Source organism: Peromyscus maniculatus, chromosome 5 (genome assembly GCF_049852395.1).
Source record: "Peromyscus maniculatus bairdii isolate BWxNUB_F1_BW_parent chromosome 5, HU_Pman_BW_mat_3.1, whole genome shotgun sequence".
Taxonomy (NCBI): domain Eukaryota; kingdom Metazoa; phylum Chordata; class Mammalia; order Rodentia; family Cricetidae; genus Peromyscus; species Peromyscus maniculatus.
The window spans coordinates 67649402-67669764 of NC_134856.1; the positions used below are offsets into that span (position 1 = coordinate 67649402).

The window sequence follows — 20363 nt, forward strand, 5'->3', positions numbered from 1 at the left end:
GTGGCTGAAGATAATGCATGCGGAGGAAGACAGCCGAGGAGCTGATAGCCATGAAGCTGAGGTTCACTGGAGTTTACCTCCTTTCATGTTTTATATTTTCACTGTGAAAGATAAAACACGAGGATAAAAGCACTTCAGGGGTAACCCTGGGACCTACATCAGGTACCTCCCATGACTGTTTAAATAGCAGAAAACAAAAACAAGTATGAAACATGTGCCTCTCTACGGCTCCTAGCTAAACTGCCTGATTTTTTGTAGAAAATTCTCGAATCTCCCTTTAAAGAGGACAGCACAGGCCAAGCTAAGAACCCCCCCCCCCCAGAGACGCACGTGGCTGCGATGACCACTTCCTCCGTGGTGATGGGCTGGGTGTGAGACCGGTCCTGCAGGCGACGCAGCCTTTGCTCCACGGCCGCGTTTCTCGAACGTCTCTTTGGGACGTTGTGTTCATCAAATGATTTCTCCATTTCCTGCAGTTAGAAAACATTGTAGAACCCCCCATGAACTCAAAGAAAAACAGCTAGGGTAACAAAATGTCTGCCTGCTGCTCTTCCGAAGGATCCATAGGAGAAGACACCCGAGAGAGGCCCCTGCCATCAGAAGTGAAGACTTCCGGCTGGAGCAGCTGGGTGGTCAAAACCAGCCAAAGCAGATCCTGAAGCTTAGTTCTAGATGGCCTGCATTAAAGGCTTGGTCCCCAGCTTGGGACTGGTGGAACGTAAGAGGTAGGGCTGAGAGCAAGGTCATCAGCCCCCCAAAAGGATCCCAGAATCCTGTCTCTTCCACTCTTCTTCATCCCTGCCACCAGGTGGGGAGCAGATTCCTCCACCATCTGCTCCTGTCAGGGAGTGCTACCTCATCACAGGCCCGAAGCAACAGGGCCAGCTGCTCACAGAGTAGAACCTCAGAAGTACTGTGCAGAGATAAACTTCTGTTTTTAGAAAATGTGATAGCCTCAGCTGTTCTGTTACAGTAAAGGGACTGACTAACTCAGCACAGGAAGAGAAGAACAGGTACTGTAGGCGAGGAGGACACTGAGGCTCCCAGAAGTGTTTGAAGTACCGGGCATCTTCCTCTAAGGGTTACAGTCTCTAAGCAAACCATCTGGCACACCTTACCCTGAAAAGCAACCTCTTGGCAGAGACACTCAGCTTGGCCCGTTCATCTACCTTTTCTTCATCTGTAAAAAGCCATGAAAGAAAAACTGAACATCATTAGAAAGCATGGGCTTCATCTCTGAAAGGCTTTCAAGACTGACCCGGCCACCCCTTGGATCCAAGAGGAGGTGAATTGCCATCCCAACTGGGAAGTCTCCCCTTGTGAGGAGCTCATGCTTCCTCACCACAATTTAAACCAAACTGTGGCCAGATGGTGATGTTTACTGTAGTAGTCTGGCTAAGAGGCTTTAAGAAGGGACCTTAGGAACAGACTGCCTTGCTGAGGCATGGTGGCAGTCACCAGTAAAATCCACTTCTTTCGTCACAACGGCTGTTTCATATTGCTTACAGAACACACCTCTTCATTTCTTTTTTTTTTTTTTTTTTTTTTTTTTTTTTTTTTTTTTTTGGTTTTTTCGAGACAGGGTTTCTCTGTGTAGCTTTGCGCCTTTCCTGGAGCTCACTTGGTAGCCCAGGCTGACCTCGAACTCACAGAGATCCGCCTGGCTCTGCCTCCCGAGTGCTGGGATTAAAGGCGTGCGCCACCACCGCCCCTCTTCATTTCTATCAAAAGCAAAGGGAAGGCTTATCTGAAATTTCCAGCTAGGATTTGTGGCAAGGCAATTTGGAAGAAAGCGAGAAAGTGACAGACTCCGGGTTTCATCTCCCACAAAGCCCCAAATCTTAGGTCTTCAATCTAATCTGGACAAGACTCGGAAGAATAAAAAGAAGAGATACTCGCCATCAACCATTGGCATGTCTGAACCCGAAGGGTACCTAGGAAAGACAGGAACAGATAATGACGATGATTAGTGGTGGGCACACAAGCTACATATGAAACAAGATGCAAGTGAACTATCTGGAAGACTTGGCTGGAGCTACAAACAGTTATGAGCGGACATTGTGGAGCGCGTACACACACTTGGTGCACACCTTGTGGAGAAAAGGAAGTACTGACAGGAAGTTATTACATGAGACTGAGTGCACATTTCTGGTGAACCTTATAATTTCTATACATTTGCATAGGATGATGCCATACAAAATGTAAATATAAGAAGTAAGTTGTTTATAAGATGAGTACAAAATTCCTAAGCCCCATGACAGATGTTCAATTCAGGTGCCAGTTTAATAAAAGCACTAAAAATAAAAGCACTAACTGAAGACATGTGTTTCTCCTCACCTGATCTGCAGGCAGCTTAAAACTGTAGAGTTATAGTAGTTAGAAAAAGCAACATTCTTTGGAAATACATTTCAATAAATAAAACAAGTATCCTTACGGCTGAGCTGGAACAATCCTGGAGTCCTAGAATCCTATGCAAATAGCATCAGGCTCACCAGGGTAGTGAGAACACCATGGTTGAGTTGCTAGAAGTATACACACACATGCCTACCTATCCGACTCCTTTCGCTCTGCTGAGGTTATAGGTTGAGTTCTAAATCGCTCAGAAGTTTTCCTACTTTCACCAGGAGAAAGATAGCGTCTTGGTTTCCGAGACCCTCTCTCCCGTTCCGTGGGCAAGCCAATTCCTTCAGCTGACCTCTCAACCCGGGATTGGCTTTTAGGACCACAGGGCAGTGAGGGTAAAACAGGGAGGAGAGAGGGAGGGAGAAAGAGAGAGAGGGGGGGAAGGGAGGGAGGGAGGAAGGGGGAGAGGGAAGGAGAGAAAGAGGGAAGGAGGGAGGGAGGAAGAGAGAGAGGGAGAGAGAGAGAGAAGAGAGGGAGGGAGGGAGGGAGGGAGAGAGAGAGAGAGAGAGAGAGAGAGAGAGAGAGAGAGAGAGAGAGAGAGAGAGAGAGAGAGAAAAGGTTTATGCATCTCAGTGTAAGACACAGCACTAGGTTCTACATGCTGCTAGCATGCGTATCACATCTGCAGGTGGAACATTCCAGAGACCCACTCCTCCAGATCCCAATTAGTAGGCAGAAGCAGAATGGTAGTGTGTGAGCCATTTCCTGTACACTCTGCCCTGCACACGCTTGTGAGCTAAGCTAACAGGACACACCACAGGTGGAGATGTGAATCGTCTGCCAAGGACGTGCAAGTGACATATTGGAAGGATGTTGGGAACATCACCTACAGTTCAGGTTTCTTGTTGGCTCTGGCTGACTCCAGAAACATATTTCGGAGCTGGGCGACGGAGACTCTGGTGTCCAGCATGCTAGCTTCTGCACCAGACCCTTCTGCCCTGGAATTCGGCAGCTCCAGCTCCGGCTTTGGGGCTTCGTCCTTGTTGTGTCTGAGGGCCTGAAGCTGAGGGGGACCCGTGTAATCCGACAGGGACCGGGCCAAAACCTTGCGTTTCTTTGGAGAGGCCTCTTTTGTGTGACTGGTCAATGTGGCATCTTGGGACACGGGACCACTCTGCATATACAGAACCATTTCACTCCGGCCAATTCTCTGAGCGGGCTGGTGTTGAACTCGCCACTCCCTCTCAGGTTCTATGGTGATGGAGCGAACCCTGGGCTCATCTAAATCTTCATGACCAGAGGGGTCTTCGTGGCCTCTCACAAACCTGCCATCTTCGGAGGTCAAGAGGGATCTGGGGCTCCTCTCCAGAGGTTCAAGGGGAGGCACATCTTTCACTTTTGATTCACAAATGTGGAGCTCTGGAGCGTCCCTCGACCCACCTTCTAGAATCTTCAGGGTGGTGGATTTTATGACATTTGGGGTGGCTGACCCCACCCAGCTGGATTCAGATGCGCTTTCTGGGGTATCCACGGTCACCAGCTTGATGGCATGAACAGGGTCAGCTGGCAGGACACAGCTCCGGCTTGGCCGTAGTGGGCTCACTACCTTGCTGGTGACCCTATCAAAGGCGGAGCTTTCTGACTGGATGGACAGGAAATGCGCTGGTCCTGGTCTCCTCTGGGTTAAGGGCTCTGAGATGAGTTCAGGGCTGCTGCGAGCACTCTCCTGTTTCACCAATTTTTCTCTAACTTTAACTCTTAAGAAAAAAACAGGATTTACGTTGCCATGTGTAGTCATCACCCAAGGGGAAGGGAGCATGCACAGACCACGGATGGCACTGGAGCCAATGCAGAGAGAACAATGTGTGAAAACACATTTGGGCATCGAACACGGACACCTAGTACTTGCCACTGAAACGGAGTGAAATCTCCAAATTTGCACTCATACTCTAGTGTGGCCCAAAAGTTTCATCCCCTGTTAAGCTGAGAGTCACATGCTGTCCTGAGGGAGAATGGGCTTATTCCAATGAAACCCCTGGCAGCCCCAGGAAGCTTCATTCATATACATCACTGTAAGCATTAGTGTGAAGGAGGCAATGTCTAGGTCAGGACTCTGTGCAAGTCCAGACCCAGGTGTGGGCTGTGAGGGGTGGCTGGCGGCTCCAAGGAAACACTCTTGGAGGAGACACAGCCACTTCACTGTCCACTGGATATGTGGGCATTTGTGATTACTTAAGCTTTCTACTGAGCTCCATTGCTTAAGTTACCTCTTGAAGCGCTGAGCACATACTCACGACCATACCGCCACAGGAATGTTAGGAAGAAGGCATTTGTTAAGAGACTCTCGAGAGCCCTTATCTCCCCACCACCACCACTGATGCCACACCCTAATTAAAAACCAACTTAAGGAGGGATTGTTTTTGTTGTTGTTGTTTCTGATTTTTAACCATTTGAGAACAAAACTGGAAGAGAAGTCAAAAGCTGCGGACCATTTCTCATCTGCAGAAGCCTGCCAATCAAGAACCCTGGCTGGGGGACCTTACCTGTCCATCCCAGACCCCAGTGCTTTGCCTTTCAAGCGGAAACAGCAGGCTTGCAGGGAGGGTGCTGCCTGGCCTGTGTGCGGCCCTGTACTTGGTCCCCACCACCGGGAAAGAAAGGACTAGTGCCATGAGGTGTGGAGGCTTTTGGAGAGCTCATGCCTTCCTCCTCAGGCAAATGACACCTCCCACAAGAGAAGCACCCCTTCTGTTACCTTTTGAGATGCCACTCGGCATAGTGCAAAAGGGAAAACCACTGACCAGGTCCAACTCTCAGAAAGTGCACACAGCTTTTTGGATCGGGGGAAGAGATTTCTTGGGAAAATGTAAAGCTTCCATTTCACTTAGGTGAGTGAGCAAAAGTGACTGTTTTTAATAATCACATCATAGAATTGCCCTGTTTAGCCCTAGTTTGCCGTATCAAATTCATAAAACAAGCTCTGCTTTCAAACGGGACATCATCGGTAGAGTTCCCCAAGGAAACACCGAAGACACCCATAGAGGTAGTTACTGTGAGTGTCTGGAAAAAAGCACTCGGAGCTATGGCTTCTCCGAGACAGCAGCAGTGGAGGCCACTGCTCAGAAGGCTGCAGCTCAATCAAGTCCCCTGTGGAATGTGTGCTCCTTATCCGAGGCCATCTCAAGAGAACAAAGTCACGGTCAGAAACTCAATACATGGGACCTTTGTCCGGCCAGTGACTTGCTCATTCTTAATTTCTCCGCCTCCCCCCTTCATGAAATGATTGGAGTGTTTGTCTGTTATAGGTCGCATGCCCTAAATTTAACTAGTGAAAATTAGCTACTGGTTTAGAAACAAGGAAACCGGAGCTGGTGCAGAAAAGGAATGTGGGAGGGGTAGGAGGGCCCAGAGGAGGTGTTCAATATTGCCCCCTGTTGGCCAGTTCTGTAGTGAGTTGGTGAGAAAGTGAGCAAGCAAGGAAGTGTGTTATGACAGAGACAAAGGGAAGCGAACCAGGAAGGAGAGGAAGTGTCGATGTCCACAGGGCCATCTGGGAACAGATATGATTAGGAAGCAGCTTGTTTTTGAACACATGGTTTTCAGAGGCGTAGCAAACAGGGAGAGGAGCGCGAGGGTTAGTTAAGTGTGACAGAGCAAGGAGAGGAGATGGGGTAGAAGGACATCCGCCATGCACCAGCTCACACACTTCCAACCTGGGATGTACCTGGAAGGCCAGTTGATAAGTGAAGGTGTATCCCCTTCGGCATCTTTCTGTAGAAACCACTCATGGGTGGCCTTCCCTGTACTACCATGCACAAGAAACAAAACTTTAGGACATTGCTATAAAAATGTTGATGCCCATGCCCACATCATTTACTATAAGCAAAACCCAAAGGTTGCTTTTAGTTAAGATGCTCAAGCTGGCTTTTGAAAAGGCATAATGTACATGGTGCCCTTAGAGTTTACACTTACTTCTTGGAATATCTTGGTCATGTGGCTCACCACAAAACTCAAGAAGTGAAAAATAAATGAATCTAAGGCCACTGGAGAAAATGGGTTTAGTCACCTGAGGAGTCTGTTATAGTCATACTCGGGTCACACTTATGGGAAGTTGGAATTCAAATACAAGGCAACTCAACTTCCATAAATTGCATGGAGGCACATATGTAAACAGACAAACGAAAAAAGTGTCCATGCAAAAGGATACACACCAAACAAAGAGTGAATCTTTTGTCTGCTGTTACACGCTTCCCTTTTATCCTTTTTTTTTTTTTTTTTTTATTAAATCAGTTACAAATGTCAATTTGTAACCTGGGTCAACAATGAGGCAAATGTCTATTTAACTCCTATTAGGTATAAATACAGAATTAAAGACTCTGAGAGGAAACACAGGTAACAGGGTGAGAAGGGGCTTCATCCTAATCATGAAAAAGTTTTACATCCCATTAAGATAGCATCCAACTTACACACTTGTTCCTTAACACCCAGTCAAACACAATGCAAGGTGGAATGTATCAGAGTCATTAAGACCAAGCTGAGATACCTTTGGTAAATATTATAGGCGAGGAAAGCCTGTTAATGTAAAGAAGCTACAGGAAGAATTACCATGCCACAGACTGTATCTTCTTAGGATTTACAGAGAAAAAACAGAAAGCCTCTCCTGGATTCGTGCAGTAGCTGTGGATGAACTTGAATGGCTGTTACTCCTGCCTCAACCCCCCAAGTCCCAGGTTACAGGCATGAACCACCACTGTACAAACCGGCTCATGCCGTGCTGGGGATTGAACCTGGGCTTTGTGCATACTAGGTAAGCACTCTACCAACTGTGTTACATTCTCCAGACTTAAAATTTATTGTGGCGGTGGTGGCAGGGGTGGGTGTGTGGGTGTGTGTAGTGAGCCAAGTCCCTGTTGTGTGGGGCCACCTCCACTGGGAGAGGGCTGTGGAGTCACTGGGGGCAGAACAAGGAAGCAGTAACTCCAGATCAATGGATTGGCCTTTGGGTGTGATTGGCCAGTGGAGAGTTGTATTCCCAGGTTGACGAACTCTCTGTGTGTAGTCAACCAGAGCTACCCAGTGAAACACTGTTTCAAAAGTAAAAGAAAACAAACAAAAGCTGTGTGACAGTGAAGTCTCACGCAGCTCTGATTATAGAAGGTGGCATTCTATGACATCATTCAGTTTAGCCAACTGATGACAGTCGCCTGTGTGGGAGATGGCTGCTTTGCACACAAGCGTGGGTACAGCAATGGCCACAGTCCTAGGCACAACTGACACTGGAAATCTCACTTGCACACATCGACTGCTATACGTTACAGGCTGGCACTTTAGGAACCGTGTTTGTATTTAATTCAATGAAACTGCCACTTGCCAGTAAGGACAGAATTAAATGAAACCCCAAAAGGAACGAGTTAATCTCTATTAGCAGCCAAAGTTGGTGGGATGAGGTTGGACAGCGGATATTTGGCATAGTAGGGAAATGAACATGATTTCCCTCGTAACAGAATGGATCTGTGAGGAGCAGCAGAAGGCTCCTCTTTAGAGAACGGATCTGAGATCTGCTTCCTGGGCTCTGCCCTGATGTCCACAGGACATGGCAGAGAGCTGCTGGCCAGAGCTGATGGGAATTGAGACAAGATGAATGCCAGATGCTACACTTCGCTGCAGACATCTCTATAGAACATGGACAGATGAGCAGCAACCAGAATTATGAGGACTGGAGGTTCTGGAGGTTTTTTTTCAGGACTCAAAGCTCTCATTAGGAGATGTGCAAACAATGTGGGAAGAACTCCTGTGTCCAGCCTCTGCTCTACCTTCCTGGGCTAGTATATGTTGTTGTTTCATCCCAGAATGAGGCAACCACTGGGGCAGATACAAGCTCATACTCAGGCTAACATGTATCATTGAGCTCCTGGTATGTGCAGAATATGAAGCTAGATTAGCTCTGAGAAGTAACAAAGAAAAGTCAGGCCATCAAACTCCAGCACTGTAACAGGTAAGAGAGATATGGCTGTAATCACACCACAGGCAAAGATGGGCAGATCTCTGCAAGTTCTCAAGGCCAGCCTGGTCTACATAGGGAATGCTACCCTGTCTCAGGGCGCGGGGTATGATTTACTAGTCCCCAGGTACCCAAGGCGAGCCTTGTCTAGGTCATAACCCACCAAAGGTAACTCCTTTCAGGTCAAGTTTCAGCTCTGTTCTCCATGACCTCTCCACTGTCGGGTTAGAGTCACCCAGGACACAGTCTGGGAGACACAGTGCTGGAGGGGGACTGGGGTGCAGTAATGAAGAAGTAAGGAACAAGGCTCTTCTGGAGAGTCAGCTCTGAGGACGGGGTGTTGAATTTCACTCTCCTCCTTTTAGTTACATGACACATATGGGGTGATGCTCAGGCACACAACAGCTGGGACCCCAGGTTGAGAGTTTCTGCATTTGCCCTCACAGAATAACAACTATGTGCTTCTGTCTGTCTGTCTGTCTGTTTCTTAATAAGGAAATAAGAGTTGCATAAAGGATTAAACAAGAGCTTGGGGTTCAGGACTTTGGTGGGGGCAGGAGTTCATATTTTTTAAGGCTAAAAAATCCACAGGATTATCCACCACACTGATAACAATATTGTTGGTTAAGAAGTACTGGTGCTTTTGTTTCCACACTCTTGCCGAATTCACAAGCCATGGTTCATCTTGGGAACAGCCTTCTTCACATGATGCAAACCTTGAAGTTCCAAGGGTTTGGAAGCATCCAAAAAGTGGGCTGGGCCTGACTTACAGTGCCCCAGTTTCTCAGAATGTATAGTCTTCATTTTCTTCACAATAAAGTGTGTATCAATTCCCAAGCTCATGATAGGATGAGCTAAGGGCCTTACAGCATCCACCCCTCTATCCAATATTTAATTTAAAACCTTCTTGATTATTTTTATGGAATACTTAAAACTTCCAAAACAAATATATATTGCCCCCAAATTGTTATTTCACTAGTAATATTTCAGATTGTTCCCATACAAGGAAGAGACATGAAACAGGTTTTGTATGGAAATCTGAGATTTAAGTCTTCCTTTTCCTGCATGACCTATTTTTTATTTCTAAGTCAGCATCTGTTGGGGTTCTTTGTTCTACATACAAATTATATGAAGGGGGCCAGCTGGCTGGTGGAGCAGTTCATTAGCTAAAGGTATTTACCACCAAGCTTGATGACCCGAGTCTGACCACCAGGACCCACATGGTGGAAGGAGAGAACTGACCCCTGCAAGTTGTCCCTTGACCTCTACAAGCACAACACATCACACCGGGAATGCACACATCCACATATATGCACACACAAAATAAATAAATGAAATAGGAACAGGATTTCCTTTGATACACATAGCTAAATCAAGCACAGCACTTCTACTATGAAATGCGCACTTGTCGGCAAGACACCCTCTTTAAAATATGTGGGAATGGGTCTCTCTGTTTCTCAGCGTCAAGTACTTTAGTTCCAAGGCTGAATAAAGATTTTCAAAATACTTCCTTTGGACTTATAGAATCTAATGACCTTAGAGGCTAGTATCTAAGCATCTGAGTCTGCGTGACTAAGTGCATGATGACAGGCTTGGGGCTGAGAAAACGTCAGCACCTAAAATGTTTGCCTCAGGGGCATCACTGCCATGTAAGAGGGAGTGGATGTTTACCACCGTGTCCCAGTGAAAGCAACAAAAGATGTTCCCAACACATACTTAAATATAATAAATATTTGTTCACATATGTGTGTGTACATATATCTATGTGTCACACACAATAACTCCCCCAGAATAAGTTTGTTTGACTCCAGGTTCCCAGCCCATCTCAATTCACCCATAAAGCTGTTGCTCGTTTGAATGGAAGAGGCTCTTTAGGAATCCACCCAGACCTTCAGGCTGACCCTTTAAACCAGGTATTTAAGTAAACAGTGTTTTAACATGGACAGCAATTTCTTTTCAACTTAAATTTAGAAACACACATGCATTCTCGACTGTATTCTGAGTGCTGGGATTTGTATTTGATTTCTTTCATTTTCCCACACAGGAGCTGTTCTTGTGTTTGGCTGGTTGGTCCTTTTGTCAAGGGCTTCCTCTCAGCTGTGACTCTCCTTACTGGTACATATTTATATAGTGCTGCCTTACTGGTCCTTCAGTGTTTATCAATTAGACTGTGCCATAAACAAAGACCTCTCTCCCATTACTATGACTCTTCCTGCCTTGGGATTCTAGGCATAAGCCACCAAAACCATCCCCCCAAAACTTAAGTCTTGGGCATAACCAAAAAGGGAACAAAAAGATAAATTAAGTTGGGCCAGAAACACAGTAAGAGTCCTCTATGTAAGTGTCCCATGATACCTGCTCAGTTTGCCTGAAGGAGAGCCGAAGGCCCCGACAGAGGAGAGAGGGAAGACAGGAAGTGTGGAAGGCTTGGTCAGATACTGTAGAAATTACGAAGTATCTCTACAGTGAATGGAGACCCTCCAAGACTGCTGTGACAGCCAAGGCGGAATAAGTGCCCAGGGCTTACCTGGCTCGGGCCTCCAGGGGCACTGGCGGGTCACCCAGGAGGCTCGGGGAGGCTGGCTGCTGCAGTGGTGAGCTGGACATTTGCTTTGGGGACCTTGGCACTTCAGAGAAGGAGGTGCCTCGCTCAGAAAAGAAGGCGGGGGAACCATCTTCTGCCACCGGGGGCTCTTGGACTCGCCGCTGGTTCTCCAAGTTGAGCAGCAGCTCCTGGTCAGACATGTTGCTCCCCAGGGGGGCGCTGTCCTGGGACTCTACCAAGCTGGTCCTGGGCCCTGGCTCGGCCCTGGAGTGCAAGGAACTGGTATCCTTGCTCGGTTCTTCCTGCTTGTCACCTTTTCCTCGTCTGTCACCCACTTCTGGGTCCTTCCGAGACTTGGCATATCGAGACAAGTATTCGGAGTCAGCTTCCGGGTCCAGGGTCAGCCCGTACTTTTCTGCCAGCTGCCGCCTCCTCTCCGCTTTGTACCTTGCGATCCTTTCCGCTTTGGACTCCAGACTGTGGGTGTCCATGGAGCCCGAACTGTGGATGCCTGAGGTTTCTGTGCAGTATTTAGATGGAGTTTGTTTTTCTAAGGAAGACCCAGAACTGTCTTCCTCTTCATTAGATCGCCCTACAAGAAGATCACAGGATAAAACATAGGAGGACCAAGCCCAGACAGCCATGTCATACTCAGAGCCCTCCACACTGCCTGATGCTCACAGACAGCCCAGCCTGAAGGCCCCATCTCATCTAGGCTGGCTGACGGAAGGAGCCTGGGGTCCCCCCAGGAAAAGTGGGAAAGCTGAGAGCCACACTGCATCTGTCCCCCACACTCTCCAGCCACCTCTGGCATCTCGTTTATTCCCTTTTATTTATTTTTATGTTTTGTTTTTGAGTTTAATATTTCCTATGGGGTCAAAGCGCAGGTTCAGATTCTCCTAGAGAAGACAGCAGACACCAGAACATTTGTTGATTTAACAAGAGATGGACTGTGGTTTCACAGTCATCAGAGTGGTATCTGTACTTACAGATGTGGTTTTTCCCAGTTGCCCACACACATGCAAACACATATACACATCAAAACGTTGAATTATTTATGAGGGCATTTGAGACCTTTCAGTCACTTGCTAGGCTGTGAAATTAATTTCTACACCGCTCTAAGTAATACTGACTCATTCATCATTTGGAGATTTCTTCATCTGTTTTTTAAGTTCACATGAATGAAACATATGCCTATGTTTTCAAGTTTCCAATGACTTCGTTTGAATTATAATAAGATTAACCAGAATTTACTTTGGGGCTTTGTATGAAATGGAAAGAGGAATATGTCCTTTCCTCATCTCAATTCCTAACATCTTCATAAATAATTCTTTCTTGGTTGTGCATGCCAGTAACACCAGCAGATGGCTGAAGCAGGAGGAGAGTGTGTTTAAGCCAGTGTGGGCTACCTAACTAATGTCTAAAAACAAACTTCACTAATTAATTAATTTCCTCACTATCTTTAATGGTTAAATTAAACATTATGTGGATGAAGACATTATGTACACAAGGATTTGTTTCTGGGTATTGATTTTGGGTATAGATTCTTGGCTTTTCATGTAGTTCTCTATCAAAAGCCACCAATACCAGCAAACTGGGGCATTATGCTAGGAGATCAGGAGCCCCCCTCTGAAGAGGAAACTGGAAACAATGGCTAGGAAAAGCAGCACCTCAGAGCCTGAGCCTGGGACCTGGCTGGGAAGCTCAGCCCTAATTGTATTGTTCCATCTGAGGTCAAGTGGGGTAAACAATGTCCGTAACAGTGACAGGGCATGACCGAGGAAAAGCTAAGTCATGCTCAGCATGTTGAAAATCAATATGCAATACATTCACACTCACGAAAATAGACAGCCTTGTTGCATGTATCCTGAGGATAGTGACTGCAGCCATCCAAGGCCCAACTTTGCTTTTCACTTTTCCTGCTCTAAGAAGCTATCCCCTCTGCTAGGCATCTGGATATTTAGTGTAACCTACGATGCACATATCTGTATCCCCCCTTTACAGACAGACATCTACCAATAGACTTTAACAGCAGATTCTGTGCTGAGCCATGAGAGTATGGAGAAATGGACATCATGTGTGCCTCTGACGGATCGTGTCTAAAGGGGCCTGTATTGAAGAGACTACATATACACACAGTGTACTGCTGTTGGCTGTGATGGTTAATGCACATCGTCAACTTGACTAGATCTGGAGTCATTTTTCAGAGGCTTAACTAGGAAGGGAACATTTGCCCTGATGTGTGTGACATCAACCCACTGAATAAAAAGGTGAAAAAGAGGAAAGCCAGGGGAGCAGCAACAGCATCCATCCCGATTCCCGACTGTGGGTGTGTGTGACCAGCCATGATGGACTGTGTCCCCTCAAACTGTGAGTCAAGACAAGCTTTTCCTTCCTGTAGCTGCTTTGGTTGGTGTTTTGATTCTGGTGTCCAGCATCTCATTCTCCAGCATCCCAGGATCAGGCAGGTGAGGTGTGACAGGACAAGCACCCTGCTTAGCGTAGCCACGTACTCACCAGTGTGAGGGCTGGCAGGGTCTGTGGCGCGCATGTATCTGGGTGTATCTTCCTCCAGCAGTCTATGAGTCACCAGCCCTGTGCAGCTCTGCAACAGGATGGGCTGGGGGTCATTTTCTATTCCCTCTAAGCGCCTGGCAATTCTTTCCTTTCTGCACAGAAGACCAAAGAAAACCCACAGTGAGCGTGGAAAAGGCCACTACGAGACAAATTAAACACCGCTGTGGTAAACATCTCTCCCCAACAGTGGCGTGACACAAAACAAGTACATTACCTTTTCATCTCTAAAAAGTCTTTCCTCTTTGGTTCGAAGATTTTTCTTAATTCTGCAACTACAACAAAGCAGAGAAGAACAAAACCAATGTGGTGTTTAGTGGGTCTGTGTTTCTTTCATTCACTCAAGCAAAATATCTATTCTCAGCTCCCACATGACACGGCCAGCTTCCTGCTCCCTTGGAGTTTGTTTTTAGGTGGGAAACAAGTGAAACAAGTTAATGTGCGCACGCAGCACCCCACCTCCCCCCCCCCCCACACACACACATCACACTTTGGGCTAACAAATAAACTCATACCGGATAAGACAGTCAGTCTTATTTCACTCAGAGTCACAGGGGGCTTAACCTACAAGGCCTCTTTAGTAAGGTTTATTTTTTTAAATTGTTTTGCTTATCAGGAATCCTAGTATCTATTTTAAATTTGGTTATGTATACTCATGTATCTGAAGCTTTTATCTTGGAAGACATTTGCAAAGAATATGCCACGAGTTCCCAGAGGGTCATCTGCAACCTCCTAGCATGCATACACAGTCACTCCTACGTCACCCTGTCATTTAACGTCTGTCAATACATGGCTGTGTTTCCTTTAACCACAGTTGAAATCAGGTCTCAAGACTCTACTTGAGCTTTACTGGAAGGAAGTGGTAACATTTGCTTCCAGGCTATAATCTAGGAGGATAATGTGATTTTCCTGGCATCACTGGAGAACCAGGGAAAATGCTTTGGTGTGGTTGAAGGTTCTAGCAAGACATTGACTACAGGGCAGACTGAGATGACAAGCAACTGCCTCTTTGGAGAGGTGGCCAAAGTTGGCAGAGAATGGCTCTTAATCTGTCTCTACCTTCACTACATCAATTCTTAAGAGCACCTGAAGCAAGGAGTCAGCAGAAAAAGAGGGAGGGGCCAAGGGACGACCAGGACAGAAGGAGGGGCTATCAGGAAACGGGGAGGAGCTAGCAGGAAATGAAAGAGAGATTGATAGTTGAGGGTCAACATTCTGAAAGGCTGACCCACAGGAGAAATTAAGGGGCAATGAAGACATAGCATCTAATTAATTAGTAACTATCATTGCTCTGCTAGGGACTGAACTCAGGGCTTCCTGCATACTAGTCAAATTTTCTGTCACTGAACTAATAATATCCACTTCAGTTTCTGCTGTTTCTTTTTGAGTGGCATTTTAACAACGAGTCAAACTGCCTATATATAAATACGATTCGCACAATGGTCTTTGTACTCAGAGACTGAAGCTTGGGTGTTTATTTTTAAGTGGCATCTGCCTTAAAACTTTTGCTGATGGGGATAGAGGTATGGCTCTGAAGTTAAGAGCACTGGGTACGCTTGTAGAGGACCCAGGTTCTATTCCTAGTGCCCACATGGAGGCTCATAACCATCTGTAACTCCAGTTCCTGGGGTTCTGATGCCTTTTTCTGACCTCTGCAGGCATGAGGCACACACATGGTGCATATACATATAAGCAGGATAAAAACTAACCCCAATCCTAACCCTTTAAACTCTTTCAACAAATTTTTTGTGATTTCAGACTTAGAAGCTCTCTAAGACACCCCTTGTGACATGCTAACATTTTACTAATTTTCTTCCTTTTCCCCTTTCTATGGATACTTTGATTATACTCTCAAGCCACTTAAGAGCAAGCTGCAGTCTCTCTCTCTCTCTCTCTCTCTCTCTCTCTCTCTCTCTCTCTCTCTCTCTCTCTCTCTCTCTCTCTGTTTTTCGAGACAGGGTTTTTCTGTGTAGTTTTGGTGCCTGTCCTGGAGCTCGCTCTGCAGACCAGGCTGGCCTCGAACTCACAGAGATCTGCCAGCGCTCAGGATTAAAGGCGTGCACCACCACCACCTGGCTGCAGTATATCTCTTTATCCTAAGATCATTCAATGTAAATTCCCCTAAAAACATGCAATAAAAATGTTTCCTAAAGTTAGAGTCAACATCCATAATTCAATTGACTAAATGTTGTGCCATAACTAAAACTCCTAAATGGCACAGGTTCCATATAGTAGTCAATATACAGCCCAGATATTTGCAACCATAGACAGTCTAGTTTCCATAGAAGGAAAACTTTCTTCTATTTGTTTTCAAATGCATAGATTTTTTTATTAAACTAAATTATCCACTTTACAGCTACTGCCATGGGCTCTTTTGAGTAACTCTGAATGGTCCTTCTTCATCCACGAGTCTTTTGCCATTTCTGATAAGAGTTCATGGGTCAGTTTTCAATTAAGGCCTTTATGGGAACTGGAGAGTAGGTTCTCATATTCATGCACCTATTTACCAAACATTCTTTGGAAGAAGAATATTCCAGCGGTATTCGGGATAATTAGGTCTGCCAAGGGCTTGTCTTGTGAAATACAGTTAGTTCTTCACTTCTGGGAGACGGGGAACTTCTGGTAAAGACAGTACTGAACTTAGTCTTCCAAACTCAAGTATAGCAGGCACTTGGATAGAAAGGTCAGTCAGTGGTAGCGCACCGCCAAGACCATGCTCCTCCCTGTCCTGGGACAGCTTGAGAGCGCAGGCCTGACTGGAGTGATCTGAACACTGGCTTGTCTTCCACAGGAGGGCTGCAGGCGCCAGCACAAAGGCAGGAAGTAACCACCAAACTAGAGGCCTCGCAGGGAAAATGATGGCTCCAGGGTGTGAGGTTTCTTTTGGGATAGTGAAGACACTCTAATATTGACTATGGTGACGGACATACAATTGTGAATGTGTCAGAGGTCAATGAAGCACAGTCTTTACATGGATGAACTCTGTGGTGCAAGCATTATATTTTAATAATAATGTTAGAGACAAAGATGTATCTCTACTTCTTAATTCTAAAATGGAAAATCTATTTAATACTATAATGTTTACATAGTCAAAGACTTATTTTATTTAAATATATATTACATTTATGTATGTGTGTGTCTGTGTGTGTTTGTAGGTTCATATGTACCATGGCTTCTGTATACGGGGTCAGAGGGAAGCTTTCGGGGGTCAGTTCTCTCCTTCTACCCTGTAGGTTCTGGGTCATCAGGTTTGGGTGGCAGGGGCCAAAGCATCTCAAAGGCCCTTTTGTAGTAAAGATTTTTATTCCCTTCATCAACAAGAATGTTGATGGTATGATGAGTCCAAGAGGGAAAAGAAACAACCATCTTAATGTTCCATTTTACAGAGGCAGAAACCTTTCATTAAGTGAAAAAGTGATGTCTACAAACTTAAAAACCAACATAAAACTCTCTGTCACTGGAAGAAAATGGTGCTGGGATCCAGCTAGTGCAGTGCTTGTCTGAGGGCCCAAGTACAAGCCAGCAACAAACAAACAACACAAGGACAAAGCCCAGATTCGTAATTCTTCCTCTGTCAGCATTATACTGCTAAGAGCCGACCTGCCCAAATTCAAGGACATCAAAACTAAGGCATAAAGAAGCCTGGGGCCTGAGGTGAGATGGAGGTAGGGCTTAGCAACATTTTGAGATGTTGTAGAGTGCTGTGGGACATTTTGATCACACTGTGATGCTCTGAGACTGTTGAATAAATAACAGTTAAATAAAGTTTACCTTGAATCAGGGGGGCGGGAGCCAGTAACTAGCTGACCAGAACTAGCTATAGAAAAGCCGTCAATTTGGATAGAGAAGACGCACAGGAAGTGTTTGAGCTTTCTTTTGGTTCTGGGACAAGGGAAGAGAGGTGTCTCTTGTGGTATCTCCAGCCAAAAAGCAAGGTCAGCTAGTTGCTATTCAACCTCTCTGAGCTAGCAGGTTTTCAACCCAGCCTTTGACTCCTGATTCTTATTGATAAATAGAATAATATAGACTTAATTTAAACCTACATATTGCGGCTGTGGCAGAGCCAGGGCACAGAATCAGAGGTCTTGCCAGGCTGTGGCCTGAGTGGATGGTGGGGCACTGACTGCAGAGCCATAGGGCTGTGAACAATAATGAACATATCAGCAGATTTGTGTGCAGCCACTAAGCTGACATAAAAACAACAGTAGAGGGCTAAAGCTTTATGAGTTCAGAAACATGTTTTTTTGTACACAGGGCTCAACACTTCAGTTTGGAAAAATTGTACTTATTTTCATAATCAACTGTATGAATTTCGGAAGAAAACTGGTCAATAACCTATTTTTTTTCAATGTTGCTATGATTGAAATCACAGTATGAGTTTTCAGGACCCAGCAGCTTTCCCTGTCTCCTGACCACACTGTTGCTCACTGAAGTAGTTATCCAGAGGAACTGGGGCAGAGGAGACAGAAGAGGGATGCTTCCACTGGTAGGGAATGACCTTTCCTTGCTATACAGATCTGTGCCTCATCAGGGAATGCTTGTCAGCTACAGTGAAACCTAACTGCTCTCTTTTACACTTAGGTTTGATCATAATCCTAGACTTGAACACAGCTTTGTCTCGGATGAAATTGGGTGCCTTTGTCCTTTATGAAGACTCCCAACAGCTTGAAGGAGTATTTCATTTCGTGCTGGAGCGCACAGCCATCCAGGCACAAATCCTCTATAGCACAGGCCTGCCATGAGCACATCTAGCCTCCTCCCTTCCCGAACACTCAAGGCGAGTGTGAGCTCGGGCATGGGCCACTTCCTCCCTTAGAAGTGGTACTCTTGACAGCCAGCCCAGCTTTCCACAGTGTCGGGCTCTTATTCTCAGCTGTGTTCTCCAAGGATAGGCACAGTCTTCAATCTTTTGAGAGTCAGGCTGCACATTCACATAACTCTCAGTGTGCCATATTGATCATCTCTTGCTGTGCCCAACCTATAAATTAAATTTGATCATATGTATACACACACAGGAAAGAAAGTGGCACACAGAGTGTGAGCACTGCCCCAGTTTCAGATGCCTACTGGGAATCTTGGGGCACATTTCCCCCGGATTAGTGTGGTGCTTGTACAGTTCTAGCCATTCTTCATAGGAAATCTTATCTGCATGCCTATAACTCTCCATACTATTCCTTGGGTATGATACACAATAAAGCATGTATCTCACCTGGTAGTTGTATAGATACTGAAAAACCGAAGCCTGCTCTAAGTTCTGCTTGCAGGCTAAGCCCTGGAACTTTTTCAAATGCCCATCCTCAGGAGACTTTGTCTGGGCATATCATCTATTTAGCTCCTTGGGATACATTCCAAATTGTCTGTGTGCCTTTGAAATTGGATTTGGTTTCTATTAAAAGAAAATGTCTTCTGATCTAATTTCTTTTAAACTTTTTTTCCCCTTTCAGAGCAGAGGGAAACCCCCCCCCCCAAAAAACCTGTTCTTTCCTCAACCTGCTCCCCTTCCTTCCTTCCTTCCTTCCTTCCTTCCTTCCTTCCTTCCTTCCTTCCTTCCTTCCTTCCTTTCCTTCCTTCCTTCCTTCCTTCCTTCCTTCCTTCCTTCCTTCCTTCCTTCCTTCCTTCCTTCTTTCTCTTTCTTTCTTTCTTTCTTTCTTTCTTTCTTTCTTTCTTTCTTTCTTTCTTTCTTCCTTCCTTCCTTCCTTCCTTCCTTCCTTCCTTCCTTCCTTCCTTCTTTCTTTCTTTCTTTCTTTCTTTCTTTTTTTCTTTCTTTTTTGTTTACTTTTCAAGACAGGGTTTCTCTGTGTAGTTTTGGTGCCTGTCCTGGATCTCTCTCTGTAGACCAGTCTGGCCTCGAACTCACAAAGATCCACCTGGTTCTGCCTCCTGAGTGCTGGGATGAAGAGCGTGCGCCACCGCTGCCTGGTTCAACCTGCCTTTCATAAAGGAAGCACTCCTTTGCTCTGTTTGGATACACACATTTTGGATTCAAGTGATCATTCCTCATGCTACAGCTCTTGTTGGGAAATAATGATGAGGCAATGTTTAAAACCTGTCAGAGGCAAAAACAGAGGAAGCCAGCTTAGAGCAGGTGCAGGTAGCTGAATGCATGTGCCCCTGTTGCCAAAGGAAAGCATAATACAAAAAGGTGACTGCTGAGGCCTCTTAGATGGCTCAGTGGGTCAGAGTTCAATCTCCAGGACACACATGGTGGAAGGAGAAAACTAAATTCACCTCCCCAGGGTTAGCCCTTGATTTCCAAATGCATTCTCTGGAACACACACACACACACACACACACACACACACCAATACACACATGAATAAGTGTAATCAAATATTTTAAAACTTCAAAAGATGACCGATACCATATCCATCAGCTCTCTGCTGCATATAAGAAAGCCAGACCAGTGATGCCTTTAGTCTAAGTACTTGGGAGGCAAAGGCAGGTGGATCTCTGTGAGTTTAAGGACAGCCAGGGCTATATAGTGAGACACTGTTTTATTTTATTTTATTTTATTTTAAAAGGGTACACATTATTGAGCATAAATCCCTTACATCGGGAAGAGGCAGCGAGGTACAGTGAGCAACCCCGAGGAGGGGGTAGTGGGTGGATAGAGAAGGATGGGAGCCTAGGAGACCAGCTGCCTTTAGAGAAAGTTAGCTTGAATTAAAAAATTTTTAAATTTAATTTTATATTTTTAATTAAAATTTTTCATATAATAATTTTGATCATTTCCCCTCCTCCAACTCTTCCAGAGCCACCCAACTTTGTGTTTTCTCTCTCTCTCTCTCTCTCTCTCTCTCTTTAAAGCATATGAATGTTTTACCTGCATGCATGTATGTACACCACGTTCATGCCTGGTGCCTACATAGGTCAGAAGAGGACCCATCCCCAGGAACTGGA

General features: G+C 45.6%; 1 protein-coding gene across 36 annotated transcripts in view; it reads right to left on the reverse strand.

The window, feature by feature from the left end:
* Nucleotides 1–20363, reverse strand: part of Svil (supervillin) — a 208478-nt gene that overhangs the window by 63559 nt on the left and 124556 nt on the right. For 22 of the 36 annotated variants that reach the window (XM_076572497.1, XM_076572493.1, XM_076572496.1 and 19 more), the window contains 9 exons: nucleotides 13681–13738; nucleotides 13407–13558; nucleotides 10872–11481; nucleotides 6068–6148; nucleotides 3234–4100; nucleotides 2549–2713; nucleotides 1900–1934; nucleotides 1119–1180; nucleotides 331–470 (listed from right to left, as the gene is read on the reverse strand). In XM_076572497.1, coding sequence (XP_076428612.1) covers nucleotides 331–470; nucleotides 1119–1180; nucleotides 1900–1934; nucleotides 2549–2713; nucleotides 3234–4100; nucleotides 6068–6148; nucleotides 10872–11481; nucleotides 13407–13558; nucleotides 13681–13688 — 2120 coding nt within the window. In that variant the 5' untranslated portion in view covers nucleotides 13689–13738. The remainder of the gene's footprint in view (nucleotides 1–330; nucleotides 471–1118; nucleotides 1181–1899; nucleotides 1935–2548; nucleotides 2714–3233; nucleotides 4101–6067; nucleotides 6149–10871; nucleotides 11482–13406; nucleotides 13559–13680; nucleotides 13739–20363) is intronic. The other 14 variants (XM_076572514.1, XM_076572515.1, XM_076572513.1 and 11 more) reach the window with 4 other exon arrangements.